The 20,414-nt window shown below is 34.6% G+C and overlaps 1 protein-coding gene across 1 annotated transcript; it reads right to left on the minus strand.

The window, feature by feature from the left end:
• Positions 1–17,156: 17,156 nt before the first annotated feature.
• LOC131180092 (uncharacterized) lies at positions 17,157–18,595 on the minus strand. Its single transcript, XM_058147703.1, has 2 exons — positions 17,784–18,595; positions 17,157–17,319 (listed from the first exon to the last, which is right to left on the minus strand). Exons 1-2 carry the CDS (start codon positions 18,593–18,595, stop codon positions 17,157–17,159), a joined length of 975 nt encoding a protein of 324 aa, XP_058003686.1.
• Between the last annotated feature and the right edge of the window lie 1,819 nt (positions 18,596–20,414).

The raw sequence follows: 20,414 nt of genomic DNA on the forward strand, positions 1-20,414 counted from the left end.
TATGCCTGCTCGTTGGCCATAGTGCCTATTATCATTACTGGCTTATGCTTGCCCGTTGGCCTTGCACCTGACATGACTGTTGTATACTTGATAGACATACGAATGTCTAACTAGCATACTCCTGCGTATCTGGTAGCTGTCGAATCCACCAAAATTAAATTAACTGAAATTACCAGTTATGAAATATTTTCTGCAGTAAGTGGTAAATCCAGGTCAAACCCTAGAGACTGAATTATTTAATTTCTTGCACCTGTGTAATGGAAAAAGTAACAAAGGTTGGGGGGTAATTCACAGTCCAAAGAAGAAATTAAAAACTAAAATTAAATATGAAACTCTCAAATTAAACAAACATCAGTCCAAGGTAATTTGCATTCCAATGCATTGATTTGATCATAGACAAAAGAAATACAATTATCTCTTATTGAATGTTTAACGTAGATTTACCAAACAGTGAGGTAAAATCCCTAACATTCCTATACTCATCAATTCGATTTCAGCACTCTTGTTGACTCTAATTATTAACTGAATTGGTATTAAGCAATCCTCATCAAATTAATAACTGCTTTAAGAATAGGAAGTAGTTAAGCTGAACAATAATTTATGAAGCATAAATTATTTAATTCACCCTATTATTTCCTTAGGTTATTATAAAAAACTGGGATCATAATCAATAAAATCTAATTACTACTCATGTTCAATCTTACATAATAATTACGGATTATGAAGATGAACTAGCAATTGATCACATCAAACAATTAACTAATAGGCCTTTTTAGCAAATCATTCAACAGATCAAAGACAATGAAATCAGAAAATAATAGATATTCAAAAGACATAAATAAAATTAAGCACTTGGTCTCACAAATCATGCAAAAGTACTTGAATCCCTTGAACTGAATTAAGAACTTAGCCGCTCATAACTTACAAAAGAAGAATAAAATAAAGAAATCTAAAACTATGGATGTGAATGGAGAATGAAGGTGTTTTTGATGTCAAGAGGCTGCTGAATGATGTGTGTCGGCTGCTGCCCAAAGACGTCTTTATAATAAAAAACCTAATCCCAAAGATAAGAACCAAACTAGGAAAAGTTTTGAAATTCAAAAGATAGATTTTCAGCCTACACTCGCGTCTCTGTAATCAAGGCCGTTTTTTAGCCACTTCCCTTTCGAATCTGCCTCTGTCTTCTTCAGAAACGTTGTAGCCCTATTTCTTAGCTTTCCAATGGGTACTCATTTGCCTAAATCCGAGGTCTGCAGCCCAAGTTATGGGCCAAAAATCGAGACTGGATGTAATAGAGTGTCCAGCCCATAATGACGACTTCATTGCCATTTTTGACAATTAAAACGGCCTCATCTCGCTTCTAGCCCTTCATAGAAGTTATAGAGGTGGTTCTTAAGGTTTAATTAGGCTTAGGCTTGCTTTATTTGGATGTCTGGAACTCCATATACAAAATAAATACTAAAACTGGTCATGATACATCAAGTTTAGGCTTTTACAATTGATCTATAGCTCGTTTTGTCAACCTTGGAGACTGATTTGGGCTTTGGTCCCTCTTTATGATTTGTAGTGGTCTATCTTAACTTTTCAATGGATTAAACAACACTCAATTTGGAGACCCACAACTTTAGAAACACCTGAAAAATACAGCAAAGGTCAAATACTGAAAATTTCTCTATTTAACATAATTATTCCAACAACTATCTAAAAATATGCCTAAATGATAAATATACTTTAATCAACTGAATTATGCATAAAAACACACTAGAAACACTAAATGTGATAGGAGTAAAATTAATAAATTATGCACTTATCAAATTCTCCCACACTTATTCCATGCTTGCCCTCAAGCATGACTTAAATTCTTAATCAACTCCACTTAGAAGTTAACTTAACTTCACCCTATCACAGTATTCTCTAACAAAAGATTAAATGTTTGATAGAAGAGGCAAGTACAGTAAAATCTTCACAACAAACACCATACCAATATATCAACAATCCTCTTACACAAAACAGAAGGCTTGAAATTAATTAAGCTCACACAATTAAAGTTTCATAAAATTTTAAATTAATACATACCAAAACACAAGGCTAATTTATCCAGGCACAAGCTCTTTACAAATCTTAGGGGAGATAGAAATGGGCTCTCTTTTTTTTTTTTATTTGAAATTGGTACTGCTCTCTCAACACAGTTACTCTTTTTTTTTTAATTTATTTTAACTGTCACCTTCAGAAAAGTACCTTACTCATATCCTAGATAGCTTTTGGCCTGAGAATCGACATGGGGTTCATGAAGACCCCTGATTACTTTGCTTAACTTAAATAGTAGAGTAATTTTCAAGTTCAGCCTTTTATTTTCTTTAATATATATATATCTACATATTATAAAGTGCCCTGATAGATTAAACAAAGTTTTGAAATATGCATGACACTAGTTTAAAGCATACATAACTAATCATTTCACCATTAAATCAAGCCTAAATGATTTATGCAAGAAAAAAAATGCTCTATGGTATGGAGAAGAGGAAAAATCCATCATTAAAGTTACTATTACCTTGCCTAAAATCTCAAAAATTCAAGCTAAAGTAGAAAAGTCATTTCAAGGATAAAGCACTTCTCTTCGAGAGTTAATATAGAATCAAGAATCAAGCTTATGAGGATGAATTTTTTTTTTTTTTTAAATTGCAGCAACAAATTTCTCCTCCCCCACACTTAAAACTTACATTGTCTCGAATGTAAAGCCCAAATGCAAAAGAAAAGGAAAAAAGAATGCTAGAAAATAAAATAAGATAAGGGAAAGAAAATAAATCTGATTGTGGCTAACAAGCCACCCATGGGTTGCCTCCCAAGAAGCGCTTTTGTTTATCGTCGTTAGCTCGACATGGAAAAGCTCCTTAATCCACTGAATGCTTCTGAAACCCCTAATAAAATGGCTTGAGTTCATGACCATTGACCTTGAACACTTTGTTAGTTCCTAAACTTTGAATTTCAACTGCACCATAAGGAAACACATTAGTAACAACAAAGGGTCCAATCCAACGAGAACGTAACTTACCAGGCATTAGCTTTAAGCTGAAATTATACAATAAAACTTTTTGCTCAATCACAAACTGCTTCCTTAGTTTGTCATGGAATGCCTTTGTCTTTTCTTTATAGGTCCTAGAATTCTCATAAACCTTAAGGTGAATTTCCTCTAATTCATGCAATTGTGATTTTCTTTCCAACTCATCCTCCATGCTTAACTCAAAAACATCCTGCACAAAATGTATCAACAATATTAAAAGAAAAGACAGAATGATCATCAGCAGGATACTTCATGGCATCAAAGATATTAAATTTGATAGTCTCTCCATCAAACTCCATAGTTAAGGTACCATCATCCACATCAATTTTTGTCTTGGCAGTTTTTAGGAAAGGTCTTCCAAACAAAATCAAAGCTAACTTTGATGTGAGAGCACTATCCTCCATATCCAGAATGTAAACATCTACAGGAAAAATCAAATCTCCAACCTGCACCAAAACATCCTTAACTACACCTAATGGGTAAGCATTAGAATGATCAACAAACTGAATAATGACACTGGTTTCTTTCAAAAGACCCAAATTTAAAGTTTGAAAAACTAAATTTGACATGACATTAATAGATGCTCCTAAATCTGCCAATGCACCTTCAAATCTAGAATCACCTATTTTGCAGGGAATAGGAATCGAACTTGGATTCTCACACTTAGGGGGTAATTTTCACTAAATTAATGCCGAAACATTTTCCCCCACACTGATCTTCTCATTATTCCTCAACTTGCGCTTTGTAGTGCATAGTTCCTTAAGGAATTTAGCATACCTAGGGATTTGTTTGATTGCATCAAGTAAATGTATATTAACCTCTACCTTCCTGAAGTCTCCAAAATTTCTCTCTTGTTCTTCTCTCTTAGTCTTAGTCATAGTCAACCTGCAGGAAAATGGAGGAAGAACAGAATTATTAACCTTATTTAGTTTAGGTTCAGTATTTACCGCAACATTAGGAATTTCAGACTCCTTTGCTCCTTGCTTCTTCTTTTACATTGACTCATGTGGAGTCTGATTATCAACTTCTTTCCCACTTCGCAACACTATAGCACTCGCATTTTTTCTGGGGTTCATGACTGTTTGTGATGGAAGCCTTCCAGAACCTTGGGCTTCCAGTTTACTCACAGATGAGGCTAACTGACCAATATACCTCTCTATGTTTTGAATGCTATTTCTGGTCTCCTGTTGAAACTGTTGTGTATTGTTAGCCAAAGCCTTAACAATTTCATCAAGTGACATACATTGATTTGAGGGAGGCAAATGTGGTTCATTCACTTTTAGTCTCTACTGCTGGTATCGGTTTTGCACTGGTTGATTCCCATAACTCAGATTGGGATGATCTCGCCATCTTGGATTATAAATACTAGAAAAGGGATCATACCTACGTTATGGCTGTCCATAATCTCCTACTGCATGTTGTCCATAATTTCCTACTGCATTAGCATGTTGCATTGATTCATCCTCTTGTAATACAGGACATATGTCAGTATCATGACCCGAACCCGAACAAATTTCGCATACCTTAACTGTTTGCATGTTCCCTAAAGCCAATTACCTTACTAAAGAAGTTAAAGAAATCTGTTTCTCAAGGTTAGATGTACTTAGCTCGTTAACCTTCATAGGTGTGTGATCCATTCTCATACCAAACTATTGAGAGTTTGCTGCCATATTAGCAATCAGCCTCCTTACCTCTTCTGGTGTTTTGTCAACCAAAGCTCCTCCACTAGCAGCATCTATCATACTGCGATCCATTGGTAGAAGTCCCTCATAGAAATACTGAATCAACAGCTGCTCATTTATTTGATATAGGGGACAACTTGCACATAGCTTCATAAATCATTCTTAATACTCATACAAATTCTCTCCATTGTACTACTGGAAGCCACAAATTTATTTTCTTATTTTGGCAGCACAGAAAGCAGGAAAATACTTCTCCAGAAATAAAGTAATATAACCAATCCTTAGCTGTGCCTTCCAGGGAGAAAGGAAAGGCTCGAAGCTTAATCTAGTCCTCGGAAACTCCTTGAGGTTTCATGCTGGAACACAAAACATGAAATTCCTTCAAATGCTTATGTGGATCCTCACCTGCATGACCATGAATTTTAGGCCACAAATGGATTAGTCCAGATTTTAACTCAAAAAATAATATTTAAAGCAGGGTATTGAATACACAAAGGCTGTTGGTTTAGATCAGGAGCAGCCAACTCTTTCAAAGTTCTAGGAGCCATGGTTTCGTTTTCAGAATTTGAATTTAAATCCGAATTTGAACTTAATTCCCTTGGAGATTGGACTCCTTCAGATGTACTCAAAATCTGCCTAGTTTTCTTAGCCAATTTTCTTAACTGTTTAGCTGTTTTTTCTACTTTTGGATCAAAGATCAACTCACCAGATTGAGAAGTTCTTATCATAAACAAAAAGAAATCAAAGTAAAAATAGAAAAATGCCTCAAAACCCTAGAAAACGATGGAATTTAACCTCAAGAGGGTGGGACCAAAGAATCTTACAGATTCATTGGTCTTGATCAGAACGTCATTTCCTTGAAAATAGGTATGGGCCGCCTTCTTAATTCAACAAAAAATCTACCAATGAATACTAACACCATAATTTTTTTTCTGAAAACTTAAAAATAGCAACACTTCACAAACAAAGGTTATAAAAGAATATCCTAAAACTAAAAACACGAAATCCAATAAATTTTAGTCCCCGACAACGGTGCCAAAATTTTTGGTAGCTGTCGAATCCACTAGAAATTAAATTAACTGAAATTAACAATTATGAAATATTTTCTATAGTAAGTGGTAAATCCAGAATGAACCCTAGAGACTGAATTATTAAATTTTGTGCACTTGTGTAATGAAAAAAGAAACAAAGGTTGGGGGGTAATTCACAGTCCAAAGAAGAAATTAAAAATAAGAAATTTAAAACTAAAATTAAATATGAAACTTTCAAATTAAACAAACTTCAGTCCAAAGTAATTCGCATTCCAATGCATTGATTTGATCATAGACAAAAGAAATACAATTATCTCTTATTGAATACTTAACATAGATTTACCAAATAGTGAGGTAAAATCCCTAACTTCCCTATACTCATCAATTCAAGCCTCGCACTCTTGTTGACTCTAATTATTAACTGAATTGGTATTAAGCAATCCTCATCAAATTAATAACTGCTTTAAGAATAGGAAGTAGTTAAGCTGAACAACAATTTATGAAGCATAAATCATTTAATTCACCCTATTGTTTCCTTAGGTTATTATCGAAAACTGGGATTATAATGAATAAAACCTAATTGCTACTCATGTTCAATCTTACACAACAATTATGGATTATGAAGATGAACTAGCAATTGATCACATCAAACAATTAACTAATATGCCTTTTTAACAAATCATTCAATAGATCAAAGACAATGAAATCAGAAAATAATAGATATTCAAAAGACATAAATTAAATTAAGAACCTGTTCTCACAAATCATGCAAAAGAACTTGAATCCCTTGAACTGAATTAAGAACTTAGCTGCTCATGGCTTATAAAAGAAGAATAAAATAAAGAAATCTAAAACTATGGATGTGAATGGAGAATGAAGGTGTTTTTAATGTCAAGAGGCTACTAAATGGTGTGTGTCGGCTATTGCCCAAAGATGCCTTTATAATGAAAAACCTAATCCCAAAGATAGGAACCAAACTAGGAAAAGTTTTAAAATTTAAAAGACAGATTTTCAGCCTGCACTCTCATCTCTGCAATCAAGGCCGTTTTTCAGCCATTTCCCTTTTGAATCTGCCTCTGCCTTCTTTAGGAAAGTTGTAGCCCTATTTCTTAGCTTTTCAACGGGTACTCATTTGCCTAAATCTGAGTTTTTCAGCCCAAGTTATGGGCCAAAAACTGAGACTAGAGCTGACAGAGTGTCCAGCCCATAATGATGACTTCATTGCCATTTTTAACAATTAAAACGGCCTCATCTCACTTCTAGCCCTTCATAGAAGTTGTAGAGAAGGCTCTTAAGGTTCAATTGGGCTTGGGCTTACTTCATTTGGATGTCTAGAACTCCAGATACAAAATAAATATATGAAATTGGTCGTGACACATCAAGTCTGGGCTTTTGCAATAGATCCATAACTCATTTTGTCAACCTTGGAGACTGATTTGGGCTTTGGTCCCTCTTTATCATTTGTAGTGCTCTATCTTAGTTTTTTAATGTATTAAACAACACTCAATTTGGAGGCCTACTACTTTAGAAACACCTGAAAATACGGCAAAGGTCAAATGCTGAAAATTTCTCCATTTAACACAATTATTCCAACAACTATTTAAAAATATGCCTAAATGATAAATATACTTTAATCAACTGAATTATGCATAAAAACACACTAGAAAAACTAAATGTGATGGGAGTAAAATTAATAAATTATGCACTTATCAGTATCCAGTCTCTATAGTCTGTCATTGATTACTTGAGCACATATATGAGTAATACACTTTAAATTTAAATAAGTACATGAAGAGATCACTAGTATGGATTTAATAAGACTGAATACAAAATATATGAATAAAAGATTCTGATTAACTTAATTGCTCCCAAAGTTTTATAATCATGTAAAAGACTTCAAATTTATGAAATCTATATTTCTTTATAAGATTATATCTAGAATAACTATTTCAATTATTTAGTTATTTTTATTTCAAATTATTGCACCACTAAGCAGAAATGCTTAGCGCGATGGATTGTTTCCTCGCGTAGGTACAGGAGACTATCACCAGTAGTCACAACAGCAGCAGTAGACTCTAGCTAGGATCTTGACCAGATCTGCTATAGTATCAATATCACCTCAGTAGTCTGTTTTGGTAGGGCTCATGTGTATTTATATTTTGCATTTTGATCTCTGTACATAAGTAACATTGGAAATCACTTCGAGATATGTACTTAAATTTTTAGATTGTATATAATTTGTACATTATTGTATGTAAATTTTATAAGAATGAAATGCAATATAGTTTCTTGAAAATTTATATGAGCAATGATGTGTTGTAGGAACATATGAAATGGACATAAATTGTTTTTAATAGGTAAATAAGAAAACCCACCATGTACTAGTAAAACAGAAGAGACTCTATCTGAGTCTCCACAAAAATAAACTGTGAAAAAAAATTTTAAAAAAAAATTTTACACGTAAGATAATATAATTAAATAGACATTAAATTAATATTATACACGACAAGACAGGATAGGGTGCTCTGGCACCGAATGTAGCACACCTTACTCGACTACATGGTAGATGGGTGAGGGTGTTACTTTTATTGGTATCAAAGCAAAGGTTTAGGCTATCTTAGACCTGGATAGGTAGAAAGATATAGTATGTAAAATATGCATTAGCCCTTATTTAGAAGTCAAGGTGACACTAATGCAAATCTATTCTGTATTTGTTTTATAGGATTGATAGAGTCCGATCCTTCAGAGGAAGGGTCTTACAGACCTGAGGAGGAGGAGATTGGTAGTCATGCATCTGTCCACAGTCAGGGACGAGATAGGAGAGAGGAGTCATCCTGTGGTACTGCGGGTAGAGCGTAGCAGACATTTTTGGAGCAGATGACTCAGATGCTCCGCTAGTTTATCGGTGCCACTCCACAGCCATAGCCTACACAGTGATCCCCACTAGAGAAGTTGAGAAAATATGGGGCCGTCAATTTTATAGGTAAGAAGGAAAATGACCCAGCCACTGCTGAGCATTGGCTAGAGCAGACTGAGAGAGTGTTGAGGCAGCTGCATTGCACACCAGAGCAGCAGCTAGAGTGCACTCTGTCGTTACTATAGGAGGAAGCCTACTAGTGGTGGGATATGGTGTCAGAGCGGTACAGCTAACAGCGCTTACTTGGGACTTCTTATTGATTGAGTTCAAGAAGAAGTATATTAGTCATGTATACTTAGAGGCCCGAAGGAGAGAATTCTTAACTCTGAGACAGAAACAGTTAATGGTCTCTGAGTATGAGAGAGAGTTTGTAAGACTTAGTAGGTATGCCTGAGAGACAATGCCCACATAGGCAGACAGGTGCCGTAGGTTTGAGGATGGACTGAACAATAATATTAGACTTCTAGTGACGACACTTCAGCTTATAGACTTCTACCAGCTAGTAGCTGCAGCTTTTAATGTAGAGAGAGTATGAAATGATGAGTAGTCTCCGAAGGATAGACAGCAAAAGAAAGGTTCTGGACAGGGCCAGTCCAGTACACTAGTATTTAAGAGTAAAAGGCCCAAGGGTTCCCAGGGCCAGGGCCAGAGATAGAGGTCTCAATTTAGCTAGAGAGGAGGATAGTCTAGAGCATCAGTGGGGAGTTCTCCAGACACAACAGTAGAGGGATTAGCCTCTATACCATTATGTACCCACTGTGAGAGGAGGCACCAAGGGGAGTGCTGACTGTTGACTAGGGGATGCTTCCGATGCAGAGCTACTGATCACTTTCTACGGGATTGTCCCCATCGGAGTGTTCCTACTGCCCCACCACCGACTAAGAGATCCACCCCCATAGTTTAGATGGGTAGACAACTTCACAGAGACTAGCTTTTGAGACTATTGAGTGACCCGAGGCCCGAGTAGCACCTCGTGTATATGCTATAAGGGCACAAGAGGAGCCAGATCCAGTAGATGCTGTCAGAGGTATATTCTTTCTTTATAATATTTCAATATATGTATTGATAGACCCAGTATATGAGATAAAAAAAGATAGGTGCAGTTCCTCAACTATTTACACCGAGTAAATTTTGAGGACAAAATTTTATTTAGAAGGGAAGAATTGTAATGCCCTCACTTTAGGTAGTCCATACATTCTACTGTTCCGACGACTAACGTCTGTTCGAACAGCCATGATATCTGGAATTATACTCGAACTAGAGTGAGAAAACATAAATTGGCTGAATAAAGACTAAGTAAAATTAAAGAAAAATAAAAGAAGCGAAGTACAATTCGGCTAAATGAGCCAGGGTCAAGGTGATGGGTGACCGTACTGGGAAGCGACTATGAAGAAAGTTGCTGACTCCAGACCCATGAGGAACCCTAGAAAATAGTTTCTGGGACTAAATTAGAGGATTTATGAAGATTAAATGACATTAAAAATATTAAAGAAAATTTAAAAAATTAGTTAATCAGTACAAACCAAAAATAACCCAATAAGCATAACGAAGGACATTTTGGTCATTTTAACCCCAGAGTTGAATTTTGACCTAAATGTTAATTAAAATGAGAGAGATTAACACACATAAAATAAACTAAATCATGAATTATGATTTGGAAAATGAGAAAAGAAAAGAAAAGAAAAAGAAATACATTATTGCACAAGCATGATGTCACAATGACATCATTAAAAAGCTTAACCAATGGGAAATTAACAAACACATACTAAGGGATAAATAAGACATAAAAAGGAGTCAAAATGAATTAAAAATAACCATCTTCTTCTTCCTCACTCTTCATGGCCGAATTCTCTCCAAGAAGCTCTCCTCCATTTTTATTTTCAAGAGCTTGAATTCTCCCCACATCTTCCCTCAAAACCCTAGTTTACCTTCACAAAAATTCATCCCTACATCATAAGGAAGCTAGTGATAGTAATAAGAAGAGGTAGAATTGAAGTTTGGCAAATTCAAGAAGTGGTCATCTAAAGGTTAGTGCACTAAAACTTTTCCTTCAACTTCTAGGTGTAGTATACATATCAAATTAAGTGTGAATTGCATGTAATTAAAAGAAATTGTTAAGGGAATGAATACTTCAAATTTCAACAGCCTTCAAATCTTTAAGGGTTTGATGAATTCTTGACCGTAATAATGATTAATGATAGTGAGTGGTGAAATTATATGGATTAGAAATTGGATTGCATGATTATACTTGATCATTGCCATTTTGAGTTAGGGTTTGGCCTAACAATTGGGGATTTTGTGCAATTGTTGGAATTTGACCAAATTGAGATTGATTGTTGCTATTTAGAAGTGCTATGTATGCCAAATTGGAGTTTTGGAGTTGGAGAAAAATAAAATTGGGAGTGCTTTCTTGTGCAGGTTGTGGGACTCAATGAGTCCAGTTTGGTTTTTGAATTATAACTGAAATTGTGTGGCTCCAATTGGTATGAGGCTAATTGGAGGTGAAACTAGACCCAAAACACTTCATTTTTCATGAACAAGCAATGCCCAAATTCTGTTCACAAATTGCTCTAAATCCTGCTTGAATCCTACTGTCCATACTCTAAACCAAAAAAAATGACCAAATGAATAGTACATGCTCATTTAGCCACAACTTTCTCTAGAAAGGTCAGAATGACCTGATTTTTATACCATTGGAAAGATTAGACATAGGAGCAAAACTTTGATGAATAACACAGAACCCAGAATTGCCTCTAACCATACCAAATTGCTAGCACAATTTAGGTTAATAAAAACTGTCTAGAACCAAATTGTTCAGAAATTTTGGACTTGAACCTATCTGACCAGTTTTGGCAAAAATGCCATAACTTGGTCTACAAAATTGCAAATACAATGAAACCAATGCTAAAATATTTATAATACATAGATATACAATTTTGATTGTTTTGACCAGAACCCAGAACCCAAGGTAACTAGGCCAAATTGTTAGAATAAATCAGCACATGAAAACCTGGAATTTGACTAAAACACCACTTGACCCCAGAATAGTTTTTATAGCATATCTCCCACTAGGAAATCCCAAATGTGATGAGCCAAACTATTCTGGAAACCTAAGAGATAGGGATTGAACTTTGATTTAGAAACTTTTCTCAAAATTTGAGTGTAAGAACCAAAAAATGGTAGTCAAATCCACTGACCTGAACTTGGAATCTTGTAGACACAGGGCACTTGAGTCCAGGCAAGTTAATTGGCTATAACTAATTCTAAGAAACTTGAAAAATTGTAATTCAAAATTTTGAGTGATCATAAGACATAGGGTAACAACTTCTATGAAGAACATTAGGTCTAAATGTGACTGTGACATGTCCAAATAATTAGGGAAATATGGACTTTAGAATCTGCTTGAATCTAGACCCAGAAAAAGACCATGAACCAGTTGTGGTTATTTGACCATAACTTAAGTTCTAAAACTTCAAATGACATGAATCAGAAAGGAAAACAAAGATAAGACATGAAGGAACAACTTCTATGAAGGAACTATAGCCAAACAGTGGCCACACCTTGACCAATTTGTTAGGTGAACTTAAGACATCAAATATGGACCTTGAGAAAGGTTCATAAAATGACTTGTTATAGGATAAGAAGTTAATCAAAATGAATTGTTAAATATAAAAGTGACATGAATATGCATGTGGGACTATGTTTCCCATCGTAAGTAACATGAAAATGTTATTAAATACAACTAGCACATAATATGAAACTATAAATACTTAATAACATTAATTTGCCCAAAGTATACCTAGACTTATTTATATAGCATGGATCAATTGGTATACCAATTAGGGACTACAGATTGCAGTACTGCCTACATGAATGATCATTTACAGATAACATATGTCTAAGATGATTGTTCTACTGGCTTTATGCTTGCCCATTGGCCATAGTGCCTATTATCATTACTAGCTTATGCCTGCCCGCTGGCCTTGCACCTAACATGACCATTATATACTTGATAGACTTACGAATGTCTAACTAGTATACTTCTGTGTATCCAGTCTCTATAGTCTATCATAGGTTAATTAGGCATAGATATGAGTAATACACTTTAAATTTAAATAAGTACATGAAGAGATCACTAATATGGATTTAATAAGACTGAATATGAAATATATGAATAAAAGATCCTGATTAACTTAATTGCTCCAAAGTTTTATAATCATGTAAAAGACTTCAAATTTATCAAATCTATATTTCTTTATAAGGTTATATGTAGAATAACTATTTCAATTATTTAGTTATTTTTATTTCAAATTATTGCACCACTAAGCAGAAATGCTTGGCACGATGGATTGTTTCCTCGCGTAGGTACAGGAGACAACCACCAGTAGTCACAGCAACAGTAGTAGACTCTATCTAGGATCTTGACTAGATCTATTACAGTATCAGTGTCACCTCAGTAGTCCATTTTGGTAGGGCTCTTGTGTATTTAGATTTTGCATTTTGATCTCTGTACATAAGTAACGTTGTAAATCACTTCGAGATATGTAATTAAATTTTTGGATTGTATATAATTTGTACATTATTGTATGTAAATTTTATAAGAATGAAATGAAATGTAGTTTCTTGAAAATTTATATGAGCAATGATGGGTTGTAGGGACATATGAAATGGACATAAATTGTTTTTAACAGATAAATAAGAAAACCTGCCATGCACTAGTAAAACAAAGGAGGCTCTATCTGAATCTCCATAAAAATAAAGTGTGAAAAAAAAATATTTCTACACATAAGATAAGATAATTAAATAGATAATAAATTAATATTGTACATGACAAGATAGGATAGGGTTCTCCAGCACTAAATGTAGCACACCTTGCTCGACTACACGATAGACGGGTGAGGGGTGTTACAATTTAGGCCTTGTGTTCTTCATAGAATTTGTTGCCCTATGTCTAATGGTCACTCAAAATTTTGAATTGCAATTTTTCAAGTTTTGTAGAATTAATTATGGCCAAATCACTGGTCTGGACTCATGTACCCTGTGCCAACAGGATTCCAGTTCAGGTCACTGGTTTTGACTCAACTTTTAGGATTCTTACATTCATAATTTAAGGAAAGTGTCTGAAATAAAGTTGGAACCCTGTTCCTTAGGTTTCCAGAAAAATATGGCTCATACTAATTGGAGTTTCCTAGTGGAAGATATGACTAAAAGACTATTCTGGGGTCAAGTGGTCACTTAGGCGATTTCTAGAATTTGCATACTAATTTAATCTAGCCAATTGACCTAGTTCCCTTGATTTTTGGGTTTTGGTCATAATACCAATATTGTAGATTTATGTCTTGTTGAAATTTTCCTACTAGTTTCATTGCATTTAGATTTCTGTAGACCAAGTTATGGCCTTTTTGCCAAAACTGGTCAAGTAAGCCTATGTCTAGCAATTTCTAGGCAACATGGTTCTGGACAGTTTTGTGACTTAACTTGGGCTAATAATTTGATTTGGTTAGAGACATTTCTGGGCTTTATGTCCCTCATGAAAGCTGTATTCCTATGTCTAATCTTTCCAATGATATAAAATTCAGGTCATTTAGATCTGTCTAGAGGGAGTTATGGCCAAATGAATGTGTACTATTCATTTGGTCATTTTTCTGGGTTCGTTGTATGGTTAGCCGGATTGGGACAGTAATTAGGTCAAGTTATGGACAGAATTTAGGCATAGTTTCTTCAAAAATAATGGAGAATTTTGGGTCTATTTTCACATCCAATTGGCCTCATGCCAATTAGAGCAACAAAAGCTTAGTCATGGCTCAAAACATACACTAGATTATAAAGTCCCAAACCTGCAAAGAAATGTACACTGCCAAATTTCATTTCCTCCAACTCCCAAACTACAAATTGGCATTCATGGCACTACTAAACATTATCAACTCATCTCAACAAAGTCAAATTTCAGCAATTACACAAAATCTCCAATAGTTAGGTCAAAACCCTAACTCAAATTGTCAATCATAAACATACACATGCAATCAAATTCTAGTACATGTAACTTCATCACTCAACATATAACTCACATCTACTTATTCATCAACATCACAAATCACCAGTTACATGCATGAAGTTAACAAACTCCCATGTTTCCTAAGGCTACTGAAATGAGGGTTCCAAATTACTCATCATTTTCTTCAATTTTCTTATCATACCAACTCATTTCAACATGCTTAGTATGATTAAAGAAGAGAGGTAAGATAATTCAAGCACTAACCTTTAATGGGCACTTCTTCAAGTTGCCAAAACTTCACCAATCTTCTCTTTCTTGGCTGCCAATTGACTTCCCAAGGTGTGGGGATAAATTTTAATGAAGGGACTTATGAACATTATGGTGAGAATGGAAGGGATTCAAAGGTTGGAAGAAGGAAATCCATGGAGGTAAAAAGGGAGAAATGGTTCGGCCATGGGAGAAGGAAATGAAGAAGATGACATTTAGTGGTTGAAATCTTATCATCTTATGCCTATATATACCCCAATAAAAATTTATTTATCAATTATAATAATTAAAGTTTTAACATTTCTAATAATTCCCTTTATGTTCCTTTAATTTCTTTACATATAATTTCATGTTTTCATGGATTTTAATTTATTTTATGTGTTTTAATCTCTCTTATTTTAATTAACATTTAGGTCAAAATTCCACTCTGAGATTGAAATGACCAAAATCCCATTCGTTATACTTGTCAGGTTATTTTTGTTTGCTCCAATTAATAAATTTCCCTAAATTTTGATATTTTTAATGTCATTTATACCTCAATCAACTTTTAATTAAGTCCAAAAAGTTATTTCCTAGGGTTCTTCATGGGTCTGAGGTTGTCAACTGTCTACGCAGTGACTTTTCGGTACGGTCACCCATCGCTGGAATCTCGACTCATTTAGCCTAGTTGCATTTTATTTACTTTATTTTCTCTTAAGTTTTCTTATATTTTCTTATCAGTTATTCTATCAATTTATGCTTCCTCACTCTAGTTTAAGTGTAATTCCAGATTTTCTTGCTGTTCGAACAGACGTTAGTCGTCGAAACAGTAGAACGTATGGACTACCTACAGTGAGAGAGTTATACAAAGACGAGGTGTTTTATCCTTTTCTATTCCATTTCTTCTTTTATCTTTCGTCTATCCCCTTTTACCATTAGTCAAGGCTTCTCAATTTTTCACCTTCCATTCTTATTTTACGAGGAGTGCCTTTTCAAGTTTTCACTCATAGCTCTCTTTCTCTCTCTCTATTTTTTTTTTAGGCATAATAACTCGAGTCCCAATCCCTTTGGTAATTTCTCATGTTAGTATGCTACTTATTCACCAGTTGTTTTATCTCTTGGAATCTCAAAGCAATATATATAATTACCTATGTGTTTAAATTCTTACCTTATAATAAAACATTAATAAGTTAATAGCGCATATTCCAAAGTAAATAGGCCAGTGGTGAGCCATGCATAAAGCATAAGAAAATTGGTATAATTCATGGTTTTGATAATGAGAAATCAAAATACATAAAAGGTCTATAATTTTGGAGAAAAGATAAGGGAAATCTCACAAATTCCTTTTAATTAACTCTTAGAACCACTCATTGCCATGCATAATCGTAATGCCAAAAGACATGTGACATGGTTATCAGTTATATTTTCAACTTTGTACTTGTTAACCTCCTCCTATCCCTCCATTTTATATCTTGTAAGTTTTCAAAGGGCGTCCTTTATAGGTTTTGATCCTTCCTTTCATTTTACTAGGAGTGCCTTTTCTGGTTTTCACTCTAAGTTTTTTTTTTTACTCTCTTTTCAAGATGCCCTTTTGGGTTTTCATTCTTCCCTCATTTTGCAGAAAGCGCCCTTATGGGTTTTCGCCTTCTTTTCTTCATTTTGCTAGGAGCACCCCTTTAGATTTTCACTCTCACATTTTTTTTAGGCGTAATATCTTTTTATAGCATCTGCATTTACTGGTTTGACAATTCTTCACCATCCATATGAGTCAAGATCAAAGCACCACCAGAAAATGCTTTCTTTACTATATATGATCCCTTATAAGTTGGTGACCATTTGCCTCAAGGATCATTTTGGTTTGGCAATATTTTCTTAGAATCAGATCTCTAGGCTATAATTCTCAAGGTCATCTATTCTTATTAAGTGCTCTAGCCATTTTACTTTGGTATAACTGCCCATGACAAACTGCTACTAGTCTTTTCTCATCAATCAAATTAAGTTAGTAAAGTTTTGTTTTGATCAATTTAGTTTCATCCAATTCTGCCTCCATCAAGATCTATAGAGAAGGAATTTCCACCTCAATTGGTAAAATTGCTTCTATGCCGTACACCAATGAATATGGAGTTGCCTTAGTCTACGTTCTTATTGTAGTTTGGTAAGCGTGAAGGGCAAAAAGGAGCACGTAATGCTAATCTTTATAAGTGATGGTCATTTTCTCAATTATTCATTTGAGATTCTTATTTGTAGCTTTGATAGCTCCATTCATTTGAGGTCGATAATGTGATGAATTGAGGTAACGGATCTTATACTGATCACACAACTTTTGGACATTTGAACCATTCAAATTTTTAGCATTATCAGTGATAATGTCACCATGGAGGCCATATCTGCAAATGATGTTATTCTTAAGAAACTTTATGATTGCATTCTGAGTGACATGTGCATATGAAGTGGCTTCATTCATTTAGTAAAATAATCAATGGCTACGAAAATGAATCTGTGTCCATTAAAAGCTTCTAGGGTAATTGGTCCAATAACATCAATGCTCCACATTGCAAATGGCCATGGGGCTACCAAATTGTAAAGTTGGTGGGGAGGGACATTTACCTGGTCAACATAAATTTGGCACTTTTGACATTTTCAAAAGTATTCAATACAGTCCCTTTCCAAGGTGGTCCAATAGTACCCTCACCTCAGGATTTGTCTAGCGATCATATGTCCATTGGCATGCATGGCACAATTTCCTTCGTGAGTTTCAAAAAGAATCGTTTTGGCCTCATTTGCATCCACACATCTCAGTAATTCACCATTGAAATTTCTCTTGTATAGGATTTCACCACTGGGAAATTACCCTAACACTAATATTCTGATCATCCTTCTTTCATTCTTACTTGCCCCTGGTGGGTATTCTCTAGTTTTGATGTACTGCTGAATGTCATGATACCAAGGTTTCCCATCTATCTCCTCTTTAATCATAAGGTAGTATGCTGACTCATCCCTCAATTTTATCAACAATAATTGCACTCTTTTCCCTTCTTCTATTTGAGTCATAACTGCTAATGTGGCTAAAGCATCTGCGAATTGGTTCTTATCATGACCAAAATGAGTAAAAGAAATTTTCTCGAACTTCTTAATTAGCTCATCGAGATATTTCTGATATGAAATTAGTTTAGGATCTTTAGTATGCCATTCTCCCTTCATTTGGTAGATTATTAAAGCTGAATCTTCATACACTTCTAATTTCTTCACCTTTATCTCTATTGCTGCCTGCAAGCCACTTACATAAGTTTCATATTCAGCAACATTATTAGTGCACTTAAATATCAGCGTGACTATTATCGGGAAGTGTTTCCCATTCGGGGATACTAATACTACTCTAATTCCACTACCAGAGAGGTTGACTACTCCATCGAAATACATTTGCCATACATCACCTTGCCCCTCTGTTTCTTCATCTATTGTATTAATATGTTCATTAAGGAATTCAAAATTCAAAGTTTCATAGTCATCAATCGGGTTTTCTGCCAGGAGATCTACTATCACACTCCCTTTTATTGCTTTCCTTATCATGTAAACAATGTCATATTGTGAAAGTATGACTTGCCACTTTGCTATCCTCCCTGGTATGAATGGGCTTTCAAAGACATACTTGATTGGATCCATCCTAGAGATGAGCCAGGTCTTGTAGTTCAACATGTAATGCTTGAGTCGATGTGCTGTCTAAGCTAATGCACAATAGGTCCTTTCTTCAAATGAATACCGTAATTCACATTTGTTGAACTTTTTGCTTAAATAATAAATGGCTCTTTCCTTTCTTCCTGTATCATCATGTTGCCCCACAATACAACCCATAGAGGTTTGATGAACTACCATGTATAAGATTAAAGGTTGACCAGTCGTCAGAGGAACCAAGACATGTGGGTTGACAAATACTACTTGATTTTCTCAAATGCTTCTTGACATGCTTCATCCCATTTTGCAATATTATTCTTCTTTAGCAACTTGAAGATTGGCTCAGCTTTAGCTGTGAGATTAGAGATAAATTTGGAAATGTAATTCAATTTTCCTAGAAAGTTATGCATATCCCTTTCTGTTTTTAGGGATGGCATTTCTTGAATGGCTCTAATTTTATCTGGGTCAATTTCTATCCCTTTTTCACTAACTATGAATCCCAACAATTTTCTCGACTTTGTCCCAAATACATATTTCACTGTATTCGACTTTAGCTTATATTTCCTTAGCCTTTCAAACATTTTTCTCAACCTACATGTCTTTTCGTTTCTCTTGACTTAATAATCATATCATCCATATAAACTTATATTTCTTTATGCATCATAGCATGGAATAATGTGACCATGGTATGTTGATATGCTACCCTAGCATTTTTTAGCCCAAAAGGCATAACTTTGTAACAAAATATACCCCATTAAGTAATGAATGCTATCTTCTCCTTATCTGATTTGTCCATCAAAATTTTATTATACCCTGAACCTCCGTCAATACATGAACATCTACCTAAACCTACTACATTGTCAACTAGTACATCGATATATAGGAGTGGAAAGTCATCTTTGAGACTAGCCTTGTTGAGATCCCTGCAATCAATGCATACTCTTATTCTACTATCTTTCTTCATTAGTGGGGCTACATTAGCTGTCCATTCTGGGTAGTTTACAACCTCTAGGAACCCAGCATCATACTGCTTTTTGACTTCATCCCCGACTTTCAGCAGTGTGTTAGGATCCATCCTTCTCAATTTTTGCTTGATAGGCACTGCTCTTGGAATTAAAGGGATCTTATGGGTTATAATTTGAGGATCTAAGCCAGGCATATCATCATAACTCCATGAAAATATATCTGTGAATTCCTATAACAACTGAACCATGTCTTCCAATTATTCATTGTTTACCACTTTGAGTTCCTTCTTATTTTCTATTGTCCCTAAATTTAGGGTGTTCATCGCATCTCCATAGGGTGCAAGGCTAGGTTCATCCAATTCTGACTGTTTTATTATTTCTCTTAAGGCTATACACTCTTCCTCTTCATTAGAATCACTAGCTTCAATGGCAATTATGGGTCTTTCAAAGTTAATTTGAGGAGTATTAGCGTTGATAAAATTATTACGATTCGGTCCATCATCAATCTTGAGGAAATTAAAATGTGGTTATTAAAAGAGAGGAATTTAATGTCACACCTTATCCCTCCATAAGATGTGGCATAATCCCATATTATACCTAATAAAATACTGAACTTCACCTATCGATAATCTATTAAATATACTACAAGGAATTTTAGTAAAACAATTTTCAATTTAAAGTTTGGCGTACTGATAAAAATTTAATTTAAATTTTTTCAATTCGAGTATGTGTTATAAGACTTATTTAGAAATAAGTAAGCATTTTTAGAATTTGAAAAAAAAAAATTCGGCTTGGTGGTAGCTAAAAATATAACAAAACAATTCTTCAACCTGTTGAAAAACAAT

Source organism: Hevea brasiliensis, chromosome 5 (assembly GCF_030052815.1).
Source record: "Hevea brasiliensis isolate MT/VB/25A 57/8 chromosome 5, ASM3005281v1, whole genome shotgun sequence".
Classification (NCBI taxonomy): Eukaryota; Viridiplantae; Streptophyta; class Magnoliopsida; order Malpighiales; family Euphorbiaceae; genus Hevea; species Hevea brasiliensis.

Bases quoted from the DNA above. Each gene is read 5' to 3' on its own strand.
- LOC131180092 (XM_058147703.1), bottom strand. From the start codon at position 18,595: ATGGATCCAATCAAGTATGTCTTTGAAAGCCCATTCATACCAGGGAGG. The intron at 17,320-17,783 runs GTAATTTCCCAG...CATCATTTGCAG, and splicing joins ATCAGAATATTAGTGTTAGG to ATATGGCCTCCATGGTGACA.